The sequence below is a fragment of the Canis lupus genome, chromosome 3 (assembly GCF_048164855.1).
Source record: "Canis lupus baileyi chromosome 3, mCanLup2.hap1, whole genome shotgun sequence".
NCBI classification, from domain to species: domain Eukaryota; kingdom Metazoa; phylum Chordata; class Mammalia; order Carnivora; family Canidae; genus Canis; species Canis lupus.
In genome coordinates this window covers 42,955,939-42,971,016 of record NC_132840.1, presented here as the reverse complement: position 1 = coordinate 42,971,016, position 15,078 = coordinate 42,955,939, and the positions used below count along the sequence as shown (strand labels likewise).

The 15,078-nt window shown below is 40.9% G+C and overlaps 1 protein-coding gene across 6 annotated transcripts in view; it reads right to left on the bottom strand.

The window, feature by feature from the left end:
- Positions 1–15,078, bottom strand: part of ROR1 (receptor tyrosine kinase like orphan receptor 1) — a 475,484-nt gene that overhangs the window by 14,241 nt on the left and 446,165 nt on the right. For all 6 annotated transcript variants that reach the window (XM_072820556.1, XM_072820555.1, XM_072820553.1 and 3 more), the window contains one exon: positions 4,892–5,103. In XM_072820556.1, coding sequence (XP_072676657.1) covers positions 4,892–5,103 — 212 coding nt within the window. The remainder of the gene's footprint in view (positions 1–4,891; positions 5,104–15,078) is intronic.

Below are 15,078 nucleotides of genomic sequence, written 5' to 3'. Positions count from 1 at the left end.
AGAGAGAGAAAGAGAAGAAGAAGAAGAAGAAGAAGAAGAAGAAGAAGAAAGAAGAAGAAGAAGAAGAAGAAGAAGAAGAAGAAGAAGAAGAAGAAGAAGAAGAAGAAGAAAGAAGAAAGAAGAAGAAGAAGAAGGAGGAGGAGGAGGAGGAGGAGGAGAAGAAGAAGAAGAAGAAGGGGAGGAGGGAGAGAGGAAAAGAGGAGTGGAAGGAACTAGTGAAGGGCGCCTGAGTGGCTCAGTGGTTGAGCATCTGCCTTCGGCTCAGGTGGTGATCCTGGAGTCCTGGGATCCAGTCCCGCGTCGGGCTCCCCACATGGAGCCTGCTTCTCCCTCTGCCTGTGTCTCTGCCTCTCTCTCTCTCTCTGTGTCTCTCATGAATAAATAAATAAAATCTCTTTAAAAAATGAAGAAACTAGTGAAAGAAATAGAGGAGATAGGAGGAAAGCCAAGAGGAAAAAGTATTTCAAGATGGTGGTTCAGAATATCCAAGCCTCCAGGGAAATTAAAGAGGATAAAGACTTGGAAAAGGCCATTGGATAGAATTACATCACTGGTGATTCCCTAGAGGGCCCTGTCAATAGAATGATGAGCTCAGAAGTCTGGGGAGACAAAGGCTTTAAGGACTGAGTGGAACAGCTATTGAGGACATTTAGCACCAAGTGTGGTGATGTGGGGGAAGGCCAGGGCTTCAAAGGGGGGTAGCCAGCCCACAGCAGGGCTTTGTGGATGGAAGTATGTTGTGGCACAAGGGACAGACCCAGAGAATATAACCAAGTGTCAGTACAATTAGCAACTACTTTGGCTGGAAAGGGAAAGGAGAGAAGAATTGCCTGGAAGTGAAGAAACAGAGAAGCTGGCAAGAGATGAGGGTAAATTGAGAAATAAAATAGAGTTACCAGCTTCAGAAAGTGAGGCAAATCCTGCTTTCCCCCCAATGTTCTTTCTACCAGCCAGGAGTTGCAGGAGTCTGACCCATGGGCCTGTTCAGGCTTTGGCTGTGGCCCTTCCCGAACCCCACCCACTGTTCTTTGTTCTCCATTCTCAAACGCCTTCTCCTCTTAGCTTCTCTGTGAGTCTCACGGAGCAGAGTCCCATAGGGAAAGATAGAAGCCCACACCCCCACCGCTGTGCTTGGCTGGGAGGCTGTCCCACCTCGCTCCCTCCCCAGGGAGACTGCTCCTCAGCCTTTGCTCCTTACAGACACTGCCCTGCTTTTCAGACACAGGACAACCGGGGAATGGTTTGGCTTGAAATCTTCTGCTGAACCAAATAAAAGGAAAACAAATGCACAGTACATTATACACGGGGCAGGGGGGCTGGAGCCAGAGAAGCATCTCTGGTCCACTGACTTCCTTTCTCCATAGATTAGTGGGAAACTCAAACCTCATTGAAGTCTAACTCCCAACTGCTTCATCCACCTCTCTGGGGACTCAAGCCAGGTCTGTCAACCAGTCTGTCTGTGATTGCTATTGCATCCTCTGAAGGGTATGGGTTTCTAATCTCCCTGAAGAGCCTCTTCTTCATCTGAACACTTGGTGGGGGTGGGGGGTGACTTTAGCAGCTCAGAAAGTGGAGAGAGATAGAAACAGTCTAAAGCCTGAAGGGCATATTCATTTGGATCCATAAAAATCCTGGAGTCTCTGATTTTTGAATTGACCAAGATAAAGTAAGAATAAGGCTCGGGCACACCAGCTTCCATGCTTCATATTCTTCTACATCCCAGCTTTCAAATATTCTTTTGATTCTATGCGGGTAGGGTGTTTGTTCTCAGGACTTTTTTTTCCTCTTTTGTTCTTATGTGTGTTCCTTCCTTCTCAATTTTATAGGTACATGTAATACTTATGTGTCAGTGACCTTTCAAAGCACTTTTAGAGATTGACTGTTTACAATTAGGAATTTTCTTTAAGGTCTTCGAAGTCCTTTGTGCTTTTTCCAGGAAGGGCACTCAGTAAGAACCAAAACAAACAACAGAATAACTCAAATTTGATTGGAGCCAAATCTCTGAAGAAAGTAAGAGAAAAAGAGCGAGCATGTATTTTTGTTGTTTCTTTCCCCCTCCTCAACCCTGTCAAATACACTTGAGCCATTCCTCCTTTCAGGATGGCTCAGAATGACTTGAGAGCTGTGTAAGGCTAAATGTTCTTGTGTTGGAGAACTCTTGGCACTGGGAGACTTTGTAAGGGACACTGGAAATGATGAGAACAATCTTTACTTCACCAAGTCTTTGGGAAAATTTGTCCCAGTCTATTTTACATTTGTCTCTACGACCATGGAGGATAGAGGACTATTATTGCTCTGGCCAAATCTCACATGCCTTTGGCAGGACCGGAGCTGTATCATTTAGACGTGTAAGTGTTACACAAGCCTCTTAAGGATTTAGCCAGGGTGATGCCTGTGGTTAGTTTTCAGCCCAAAGTGACCAAATGGAATCATATTCAGTTGTTTGCCTGACCCCCTCCCACTCTTCTTCCCCAGCATGATTTGTTCTGTGGAAAAATTATGGGGTCAGGCAAGTACAAGGATTTTATTTAGTTGTGAAAAATCCTATGTTCATGTTTCATCTCTTCCAATCTCTAGCTCTTTAATTTGGGGCAAATTACTTAATTTGTATGAGTCTCAGTTACCTTGGTTGTATGGTAGTGATTAACACCTATATTATAGAACAGCTGTGAGGATTAAATGAGATGATGAATATAAAAGCTCCTGGTATAGTTCTTGACAATTTGTATCCATCGACATAGCTTTCTCTATTTACGCCACAAAACTCTCTGAGATCTAAATCTTTAAAAAAAAAAAAAAAAAAAAATTTAAGGGATCCCTGGGTGGCGCAGCGGTTTGGCGCCTGCCTTTGGCCCAGAGCGCGATCCTGGAGACCCGGGATCGAATCCCACATCGGGCTCCCTGCATGGAGCCTGCTTCTCCCTCTGCCTATGTCTCTGCCTCTCTCTCTCTCTCTGTGTGACTATCATGAATAAATAAATAAAATCTTTAAAAAAAAAAAAAAAAAAAACTCTCTGAGATCTTAATTTGGAAGACTGCATAAATCCAAACCATCATGCCCACTGGACATTGTGCTTCACAAAACTAACCTCTGCTAATAATGGAATTGAGTTGCAGATTGAGGCTGACTTACAAAATTGACAATTTTCCCAAATAGAAAGAACTCTTCCCATGGTTCCTGCCACAGCAACAAGGAGTCCACCTCTCTAGGATGCTAGTAGCTGCGCGGTGACTGCTGTAACCAAGCTGATCTGGGTCTCTCTCTGTCCAGAGTTCTGGTGTTTCTAAGGTTTCTCAACAGTTAATAACAGAAAAGATGGGGAAAGAGTCTCATGGAAAAAGACTATTGCACTGGAACTTTGAAAAATGGGAAATGTAAAAAAGGTCAACTGGGTGTTACTTCAAGAATGTGCAATATTAATGCCTCTGTTTTCTTCTACTACCTTGTAAGGATTGAATGTAATACTATATAACATGCCATAATGTACGTAAGCTGGCTAGCTGGCAGCTAAAATGTCAAAACCAATTAAACCTCCACCTTTACCTGTCTCCCAAGCCACTTAGTGAACACAGTGGTCTTCAGGGTCTGTGGGGGTTTTTTAATGGTAAAAATTCACACTTAAGAAAACAGTGGTTTCACTTGGGATAGAATACTTACAAGTGAATTTTCAACATTTAAGAAATCCAATAACCAAAAAAAAAAAGAAAGAAATCCAAAAACTTACTAACAGATATGACTACAACAGAAAAATATTTTAAGACTTTAAAAAAAAAATCCAACTGCAAAGCAGACTAAAATCAAATGAGGGCTAGGAGTCAGTCCCAACATGCAACTCTACTTATTAGTTAAAATAATTAGTTAATTTGAGTGTGAAGACAATTTTCCCTAAAATTTTATTAAAGAGAGACATCTTCTCTTTATTGAAGGTCAAACGAATAATATGGTCATTCACCCACAGAGAAGATAAATATTTGCAGAATGAGTGAATGAATGTCCTATGGAGTTGGAATAAGAAGAGACAGGCTTTTTGGATGTCTTCTAAATTATTTAAATGAACTCTCTTTGCCAAGAGGCCTGGGATTGAGGTTCTGGCTTTCTGGAGAGAAAGCCTCTATTGTATTTCAGCTTCAAGAAGCGGAGTGTGTGTTCTGTTTAAGGTAAGGGCCGGTGACCCTGGGTTCCTTGCCAAGACCCAGAGCAACCCATATGTTGAAAGATGAGGAGGGAAAACTAAAAGGAAGTGGCTTGATTTAGTAGAGAGATGAGAAGGCTAAGGTAGGCTATCATAAACCAGCATTCGAAGATCACAGGAAGGACAATACTTTTCTTTATGCTTAAACCAAAGAGAAATGGATTGAGGTTGGACATTTAACCTAACTTAGTTCCTAGGTTAGGATTTAGGTTATGTTGTTGTGGCAAAAAACACATCACATAAAACTTACCATTCTTAAGGGTATAATCTATGCGTGCTGTTGTGCAATAAAAAGGATTTTTTGACAGTGAAGTTGGTAAACCGTGTTTTTTTTTTTCCTCTGTTCATCTCTTTCAGTGTGATTAGAAGAACGTGGTATTTCCTTCTTTTGAAATTTTGAAAAATAGCTCACACTCTGAGTCCTTAGGAGAGATGATGTCTTAAGGATTCTTTCTAGCCCAGACTCGATGGTGAGGCAGTGATGTGGCTGGTCCAACAACACTGGTATGGACACACTGATGAAAGAATGTTCCAGCTGCCTTGGATAAAGTTAGAGATACACAGTCAAGGCAGACGTGAATGCTAGAGCTTGTAAACTCTGATTCTAGATCATTTGATTTCTAAGTTGGGGAGGATGATACGTTCTGCTTTAACCTGAAGCCTACAGAATCTCTGCAGCTCTGTACTGCTAATTTTACCTTGGGTTTATATGCATTCAGCATTGACATCTCCACATTTTGACCTCTGACATGTTTCGGCTGCCTCTGGACAGGTGGTGATGAAGACTTCTGGTTATTGCGGCATACACAAATGAAGAAGAAGAGCAAAGCAATGGCCAGAGGAATAGCAACACTTGGCACGAGTATGTACAAGATTTCCATTTTATTCTTCTCCTTGGAATCCTTTGAATCTGGGTATAGAAATAAAAGAGGGCAAAAGTCATACTAGTTCAAATAACATGTATAATATTACACTGCATAGTTTAAAATGACCTCCTATTCTCCTATACACACAAATTCACTGGAGAAAAAAAGGAAGCATTGCTTATTACAATTTGTTTCTATCAAACCTTCAACATAATTTATTGAAGTTTAAAAGTTTAAAGTTCAAATGTTTAAAAATTGCAGAGGGACACTATGAAGCCTTTGCATGTGTGTGGGTCCCCGTCTGATGCTGCCTCTCTTTAGCAGCAGACCTGCATTTCTCTGACACCTTAAACGTTAAAAAAGTCATGTGAATGGACCATAGATACCCAAGAGCATTCACGTGGACCACAGGGCTCTTCTTTCATTGGCTGCTAGCCTGGATCGACCACCACAGCATGGTGTTCCAGAACTCATGCCCTTGTCTTGCTGGTTTGGACTTACAGGGCCAGTCCCACATCTTCCAGAATCAATGTCACTCAAGAATCCTGGTCCCAGGGTCCACAAAGCCACTGGCCTGACAATATGGGGACCTGACCCAGTCTCTGATGAGTTGTGTGACCTTGAACAAATCATTCACCTCTCGGGGCCTCACTTCTTCTTGTCTGCAAAAGTGAAGTATCTATTTTGGATAGTGTCTACAATTCCCTCCAGCACAGCATCACTGAATAACTTGACACTTTTTGAAACCCCAGAATTCTTCTTAATTGATTTCATATGAACACAGTAACAATGAGTGCTAACACTCTGAAGTATATTTTTGAAATCTTATATATCTACTGTACCATTGCTTGGAAAAGAATATAATATGAATAGGAGGACATGAGGCATACTTTCTAAAAACTGATTTGAGTCTGACCTTTAAATACTTTGGGCATGTGATAATAAATTATTTGACTGACAAAACAAACACAAGAATTATCGGCAGTAATCAGAAAGGTTACATAATACGTGCCCTGATCACCTATAACCTCATCAACCATCTTGCCTTAAGAAAATCCAAAGTGTGAAAATTCAGATCCACCCAAAATTTGGAGATGATTATTTACTTAACTTAGAATTAACCACGCATCCATTCACTCATCCTCCCACTTGTTCAGTAAACAAAAACTACTATTGCCAAGCACCATTCTTGGTGCTGGGAATATAAAATTAAATAGGTATGTCCTTTGCCCTTAAGGAGTTCATGGTTGGGGAAAGAAAACAGAGAAAAGATAATTACAATATGTTGTTGGAAGTGCTACAAGGGAAGTATGACTAGAGTGGTTAAGAGACCCAGAAAGTCCCTTTAAATAGTAAGCTTCCTTATTACAGATAAACAAGAATATACTAAACATAGTTGGTGCTTGGACACACCTGCTTGGGGGAACCTATTGTTCAGTGAGATATAGCAGTAACTAAATCACACTGCCTTCTCCCTACAGATACAGACTCAACACATGAAGTTAAGAAGGGACACAAAACCTAGGTGTTGGAACTGCTGTAGGTTAACTCTCAGAGAGGTTTGAAGAGGAGTAAAATCTGCTTATTGGGTATAATAAAAATAACAGTTTTAATATTTATGGAGTGTTTTCTAGAACAAAATCATGTAGCTATTATTATTATTATGGGCCAGGTACTGTTGGAAGTACTTTTCCTTAACTCATTGATTTTATCCTCACAACGAACCCCATGAGGCAGGGGCCACCCTTATGCCCATTTTTACAGGTGAGAAAGCTAGGGGGACAGAGTGGTTAAGTACCTTGCCCAAGGATATGCAGCTAGTAATTCAAAAGCTGGGACTCCTCCCCTCTCGGTCTTGTTTCCTATCTCCTGCCCTAGATACTCCACTGCATGGCCAGTAATTTGAGAATGGCTGTTGTTTGGCACCCATTTTATCATGCTAGGACTTCTCTTGTTGCACAAAGGTAGGAAGGATGAAAGGTGGGAAATGACACAGAAGCTTTGCCAGATGTGCTGTTTTTGCACTCCCCACTTTATCCAGTGGCAGGTTAACACATAATCCAGGCATCTTTGGAGGCCATTCTAGTCATTCTCATCTTGGGAACTGTTCTCAGGTCCTTTTGTAAGGATTGTGTCTGTATGTCTTGGGTGGATGGACAGAGAGAAAGAAATCACATGGAAAAATGTTTCCCACAGGGCCTAGCAGATAGAGCTTTTATAATAGGAATATAATAGATCCAGAGTGGATCATCTATCTATCTATATCTAAGATCTGTCTGCCTGCCTATCTGTGTAGACACTTTAGAGATGATGTAGCAGAATAAAGGAACTGTGTGACTTAGAGTCAGAAACCTCTGAAGACTGCCTTTGTCCTCATCTGTGCAACCTTCAGTAGGCACTTAGCCTCTCTGAGCAAACCCACCTATAGATAAGAAGAGTAATACCTATTTCATAGGGTTGTTGTAAACAGTAAATGAAGTAACATAGGAAGTATCTACTCCAGTACCTATTACAACCCAATCACTCACTGTTTAACTCTTACCCTTAGAGTGGAAAAGGATTCAGAAATAAAAACTTTGGGCAAGGAATTCTAAATAACCTGAAGCAGGAAACAACCTCTTTTACCTCATCCCCTCATTTATTTACTTAAAGGGAATAATTGCTCTACCAATCTTATTTGGCTCACATGAGAGATAATGCTCATGACAAAACATCAGAAAATCGAAAATTGCCATATACGTGTTGGATGCTATAATTATGAACATATAAAAACACTTTCAAATTTCTCAGTACCCTAGTGTGTGCTGGGGGGGGGGGGGATCCCTCTTGTTATTCTTGGATTTTCAGTGAAATCATTATGAGAGTAATGATTACAAAGGAATGAGATTAATTTAGTACTCATGTAACGCTAGTGATTTTTCTGGCCCAGGTTTCTAGCAATGAGGGAAAGTAGGGCTCTCACCTGTCTGGCAAACAAAGGAATCTATTCTGTTCTCATTCTGTATCAGATTATTCACAGAACGCCTGTGATTGTAAATGGGAGGTCTGGGACAAATCCCCCAGTGGGTCTGCAAGGAGCACAAACTTCAAGAAGCTGAATCCTTTAAACATAGGCAAACTTGGCTCCCTCTGATTACACCGAGGATATGCAAACGAGCCCACAGTGTCTTCTTGCCAAGTGAAATAATCAAGCAGAACAATACATGGCCATGTTGGAAATGACAGAAAACAAATTTCGACCGATTGTCAACCTGTGATAGCACATTTACTCCCCCCCACACACCTCTCTCCACATCAGGCCGGAAGAGAGTCAGTCTGGCTCAAAAAACTTTATATGAAAACATTCCACAGAACAACTAACCTTACTCATGGAAAATTAGAAAATTAACATTGGTCAACTTCTTTTAACAGCCTAGCATTTTTTTTTTTTTTCAGTTCTGAAGTCTTTATTAGGGCGATCCAACACAACAGAGGAAGCCGCAGCCTGAACAAAGTAAAACACATGTGAGCCTGAAGTCTGGTTTACAAGCCTAAACAGAGCTGGGTGGGACGCGTGCTAAAAAATCCCCTGTGCTCTGGGTGCAGTGTGCGAAGTGCAAGGGTTTGAATGCCACACAGGGGCAGGAGAGGACAGGAGTGGCCTTTGCTGTGGGGGTCGCATAGCTTTTCACAAAAATAGTGACTTACAGTCTGACATAAAGGGTCGGGGGGGGGGGCAGAGGTCAGCGGCAGAGCCCAGCCCCCACCGTGGGCTCAGCTCTCAGGAACAGCCTAGCATTTTTTTTTTTAATTTATTTATTTATGATAGAGAGAGAGAGAGAGAGAGAGGCAGAGACACAGGCAGAGGGACAAGCAGGCTCCATGCACCGGGAGCCCGACGTGGGATTCGATCCCGGATCTCCAGGATCGCGCCCTGGGCCAAAGGCAGGCGCCAAACCGCTGCGCCACCCAGGGATCCCCAGCCTAGCATTTTTATTCATCACTTTAACCGGGTACTTGGTGTCATCTCCATTTTATTTTTATTTTTATTTTTTAAAGATTTTATTTATTTACTCATGAGGGATACACACACACACACACAGAGAGAGAGAGAGAGAGAGAGCGAGAGAGAGAGGCAGAGATACAGGCAGACGGAGAAGCAGGCTCCATGCAGGGACCCTGACGTGGGACTCAATCCCAGGACTCCAGGATCAGGCCCTGGGCTGAAGGCGGCGCTAAATTGCTGGGCCACTGGGGCTGCCTTCATCTCAATTTTACACGTAGACTAAAGCTAAGAAAGAACAAATAATTTGACAAAGCCGGAAAGTGATAGAGTCTGGGTTGGAATGCAAGCCTGTTTGCCTTCAATGCTTCTATGCTTTTAAAATTATATTACTAATAAAAATTAAAATATATGGAATTGTCCTTCATTATTCTCCTTAAGATTCCAAGGCTCCCTTTAATGAGGGCCAATATTTAGTAGAGATCACGCTATTAAACAGAATCATTTTAGAACAATGGACACATTCTTACTATTCACTTTAAAGGATACTGGACACCCTCAGTGCATTACGAAGAAAATTGGTTGGAGGGCAGCCCTGGTGGCTCAGCGGTTCAGCGCCGCCTTCAGCCCAGGTTCTAATCCTGGAGACCCAGGATCGAGTCTCACATTGGGCTCCCTGTCTGCTTCTCCCTCTGCCTGTGTCTCTGCTTCTCTCTCTCTCTCTCTCTCAATGTCTCTTTCTCTGTGTCTCTCATGAATAAATAAATAAAATCTTTTTTAAAAAAACTTGGCTGGAAATTAGAATGGTGAAGATTTTTAATACTTCAAAATAACCATTTAAAAGTTAAATGCACGTATTAGTTACATCAAATTAAATACTTGGGATTTTTGAAACCAACTATTTAGTCTGGATCACATGATTAATTTCCTTTTAAAAATCAACAATTTGGTATCACAGTTCACATCTAACATTCCTATTTTATTTTTACAAAGATATTCAATACTTTGATTAGTAATTAAATATAATGGAGAAAATACTCCTTTCTTATCCTGGGGCTTAAAACAAGGTAAACATGATTTCCTATTCAAGAGGTACTTTCATAAAGTGAAACATCATCTGGGATATTTGAGTTAAAACAAAAAAGTCCTTAGATCTTAAAAATGGCAAAGGTGGGGGAAGAAATCTTACAGAACCTTAGAATCCTCCCCAAATAAACAAGTTAAATTATAATCTTTTCTGAAAAGAAATAAAAACTGTAGAAAACAAATAGGAATTGCTACCATCTATTATTTGAAAACTATAAAATAACAGTCTGTGGCAGATAGGAACTTGCACCAGCAATGTTTAAGCATATGCCTGGAAGCCAAAGGAGAAAATCTGTTAACTAGGCCTTCAGTTGGTATGCTGGGTCCACCATTCGGTCTCTCAATTTAATGATGGAAATACTAAGTAGATGATCTATTGCCTTATGTATTCTCAAATTAATTCTTTTTTTTTTTTTAAAGATTTCATTTATTTATTCATGAGAGACACAGAGAGAGAGAGGCAAAGACAGAGGAGAGGGAGAAGCAGGCTCCCTGCAGGGAGCCCGACGCGGGACTTGATCCCAGGTCTCTAGGATCAACGCCCTGGGCCAAAGGCAGGCACCCAACCCCTGAGCCACCTAGGCGTCCCTATTCTCAAATTAATTCTTAAGAAGACTCTGATTGGACATATATAGTGATTAAAATGTTTCTCTTCAGCAAATGTTTTAGACACATAAGTTAGGGACAGTAACTTATTGTGTGAGCACTTGAGAAAAATCTTAGTAACTAGAATCCAAACGAGGTCACTATAAGTTTCTATTAATTCTTAGGATCTCGGTTTTCTCTTCTACAAAAGGAGAGAGTTGGGCTAATCTTTGTTCTTTTACTGAAAAAAAATTTAGTTATGGAAAAAAATTAACAAAACTTACCATCTTAACATTTTTAAGTGTACAGTTCAGTAGTGCTAAGCATATGCACACTGTTGTACAACAGATCTCCAAAGCTTTTTCATCTTGCAGAACTAAAACTCTGTACTTATTGAATGATAACTCCCCATTTCCCTTTCCCTCTAGCCCCTGACAACACCTGGTCTACACTCTGTTTCTACGAATTTGACTATTTTAGAGACCTCATATAAGCAGAATCATACAATATTTGTCTTTTTATGACTGGTTTATTTCACTCAGTAAAATGTCCTCAAGGTTTATCCATGTTGTTGCATGTGTCAGACTTCCTTCTTTTTTAAGGCTGAATAATATTCCATTGTATGTATATATCACATTTTCTTTCTGGATTCATCCATTGATGGGCTTGCTTCCACCTCTCAGCTATTGTGAATAATGCTGCAATGTACATGGGTGTACAAATATCTCTTTGAGATTCCGTTCTTCTTACTATTGGTCACTTATATATCTTCTTTGGAGAAATATCTAAGTCCTTCATCCACTTTTTAATTGGGCTAATAATCTTTACATGCCAAAATTCAAAAGGTTTTCTAAAATTAAATCTCTTTCATTTTGATAGCATTATTTTAGAGTGGTAGACCAAGCACACTTAAACTTTTAGCAAGACATTTGATCAAGTGACCAATGATATCCTTATGGACCAAAGATGGAGGGTTAGATATTAATATCATTAGATAGATTTGTAATTTACCATGTGCCTATACCCTAACAGTGTTAATCAGCAAATCAACCTCAAATTGTAGAGAACTAAGCATGAGTGAACCTGACTGTTTGACATTATCATCAACTACATGATGATGCCATATTCATCTAACTTGAAAATGACCCAAATCTAGGAAAGAAACCTGACTAAAGAAATAAAATTTTAGAGGTTTACTCAAAATAGACTAAAATAATGACCCAAACCAACAGTTGAAATTTTACAAATAGACATAGCTTGCCATTAGGTTCTTGCTTAAAGAAGCTCATTAAGCAAATCTACTAAATAACATTTTATGTAACAAAACCAAGAAAAAAAAAAGAGGAAAATAGAAGACTGATAAGTTTTAATGAAGACTTGAAGGCTCAGCTAGACTCAGCAATAGCATGATGAAATACTCAAAAAAATTTTACATATGGTACTTTAAGCAAAAACAAAACAAAACAAAACAAAACAAAACAAAAAACCCTTTTATTGACAATACAGAGTGATGATCAAAAATATCGTGGTCTTCTATCGTCACTAGTTTAAAAACACCAAAAAAGTGTTTTCTAAGGCAGCATTTTTAAGAAAGGCTTTAAAAAAGCAAGAAACATTTAGAGGAGGAGGAAAATGGGTAAGGAAAGTTTGGAAGAGTTATATACTCTTCCGACCAAATTAAAAATCAAATGAAGGATGTGCTAAGTACCTTCAAATGTGGATGATAAATGTTACCAGAGGTTACAGACTAGATCTAGATCTAGGACATAGACTTGTTCCTTATTGATTTTTTTTTTTAATTTGAATTCATGGCCAACATTTTTTAAAAATTAGGGAGCTTTCACATATAAATTTTGGTTTCAGACTTACAAATCCAGATTTTGAGCAGTGGGGGCCATCCCATAACTTCTTCAGGGTGGTGAGATGTCCCTGTCTCTGACAGTCTCTGGTGATGTTCAAACAGAGGCTGGATGATTCCTAGGATTCCCCCTAAAGTTCTTTAATTTTATAAACTGAGTTGACATATCTTATTTAGGCACCTACTGTTCTTTTGACTTTCTTGTGAAGCAACTGATTTAAAGCTAGTGATGAATATTTTCCCTGAGTGTCTTCAGATCCAGTATCAGTCCTTTTCTACTCAGCTCTATGCTGAGGCTGACTTCTATAGACAGTATCATTGGGCATCCTTGCTCTCTGGCTTCTGGTTAGGTTCAGCCAATGGGAGACGTTGGCGGGACAAAAAGAATTGCCAAAGGCAAGAAGAGTATGGCTGACATGTTTATTCCTGCTCCCTCCTTGCTGAGTTGCAGAGGATTGGCTACCTCCTCCTACCAAAGGCCACAGCCTTTGGACATCTCTTTTTAGCCTCAGCTGGGCTCCATAGGGTAAGGTAACTAATCATTCCCTTGGCTCTTCAAGCCTAGGATGGTAATGCCTCCCACTTCTGTTGGCCCTGGGTTCGTCACCTTATTGGTTTCCCCTAATTCTGCCAAAGTCTTCATAAACAGTCTCTTTATAAAACTCTCCATAGTATGTTTGCTTGTGCCTTTTGTTTCCTACCAGAACCGTGGCTGATACAACAAATGGCAGAGATCATTGTGGTGGTATATCAGAATTCTGTCACCAAAGGGTTAAAGCGACAAGGAGCCCTTCCCATTGGCATGGTGGTAGGCCAAAAGAGTTAAGAGCTTCCGAAAGCTTATTGCTAGAGCAGCTGACACACTGGATAAATGACTCAATATATTTTGAGAACAATAAAAAAAAAATCTCTGAGAAAAAATTATTTTATGGTTAAAAATGTTTATGGAACATGACTTAGTTATAAGTTTTGGGTAACTATTGTTCTTTACTTTGTCGAAAATGTATAGAGACTGGAGAATAAAGTACATCTTGAAAATCTCTGTAGCATAAAAATAACTCTTCCGGAAGACTTCAAACCATACAAAGCAGTGCTCTATTCCTCCCTCCATTTCCCCCTCCCCACCATCCAATTCACTGTAATGTTCAATTTTGGTTTGAAGAAATGGCTGAAAGACAAATTGCCTTACAACAGGTCTTCTATGAAATATGGGAGAAGGCTGCTGACAGAGTGAGTTAAAAACTGCAGTGTTCGCAATCTGGAAAACATCTGCCTTGCCCCGAACTGTAAACCACCACGTTGTAGAAAATGGTTTGTGACAAAGCAGAACCCAGGGCGGGGGTTTATAAGGTTATGGGACAAGTCAGGGCTCTTCAGGCACAGAACTGGGCACAGTGCCCTTTGGCAGACTGTTGCAAGCCAAGGACTTAAAAGGAAATAGAAAAGTAATAGGCCAGGTATGAAAACTGCAAGTGGAGCCAAATGGCCCACGACTTTTCTTATCAGTGGGTGCTCTTCGGTGAAGCTGGCTGAGGAGTCAAAACCATCCCCCTCTTGGAAGTTCTAGCTGTTTGGTAGAGGGAGAGACTTTTAGTGAGACCTCTCGGACATGCTAGCCTGGCTGGCGGAAGGAACGTGGCCTCTGGACTTCATCTAGAGTAAGATAAAGGGCCAAGGTATGAATATGAAAGCCCTAATATAATCAAAATTCGGCTTCCCCATACAATTCAAGAGAGGAACAAATGAGGGACAAAGAAAGAACCGAAGTCACGTGGTAAAATAAAGCCAAAGTAAAATGGCCAGATCATGAAAAAGCTGCTCCCGGAGAAACAAGCATTTTCCATAGTTCTGCCCCCAGGCTGTGTAGGAAAGCAATGATAGGGCTACGGTGGAACTGTGAAGCTGGGAGGTGTGCCTAGGTGCCAGTTGGAAAGAACATAGGCAAATGTTTCTTTTTCGACGTAGTTTCCACCCAACCCACAGTATTTGTGTTGGAAGGTGGCCACAGTGACTAGAGGTAAAGGTGTAGTGAACGAAGGTTTGCAGGCAGGCTCTCAGGGAAGATGGCCAACTCTGAGGATGGGGGACCTGCTGCCGGGAAGGGAGGAGAGAGCTGGATTTAACGGGAAACCAGCAAATGCTGTGAGCCCTGCATGGAGCTGCTGGGGGAGCTAGTCCTCTTCGGGGCTGAGGCTGAGTGGAGCACCTAGGGTCCCTCTGAATAGATGACTTTGTGGCTGTGGGCTCCATTCCTGCGTGTGCGGAGCTGCAAATCAGAAAATAAATGAACAGCATCCCAAACACCTAGAGAGTTCAGAATGATCAAAGGAATGTTCATTCCTCTGAATACTCTCAAATTTGTCCTTTAGGTGGTTGTGTCACGGTGGACAGAAGACTGACCTACAGTCTCACGGACTGGGTTTGAATGTTGGCTCTAGTAAAAATGTTGCCTCTGCTTCTCCATCAGTAGAGTCGAGAGGAGACCTTTATCCTGTGGTTATTACGAGG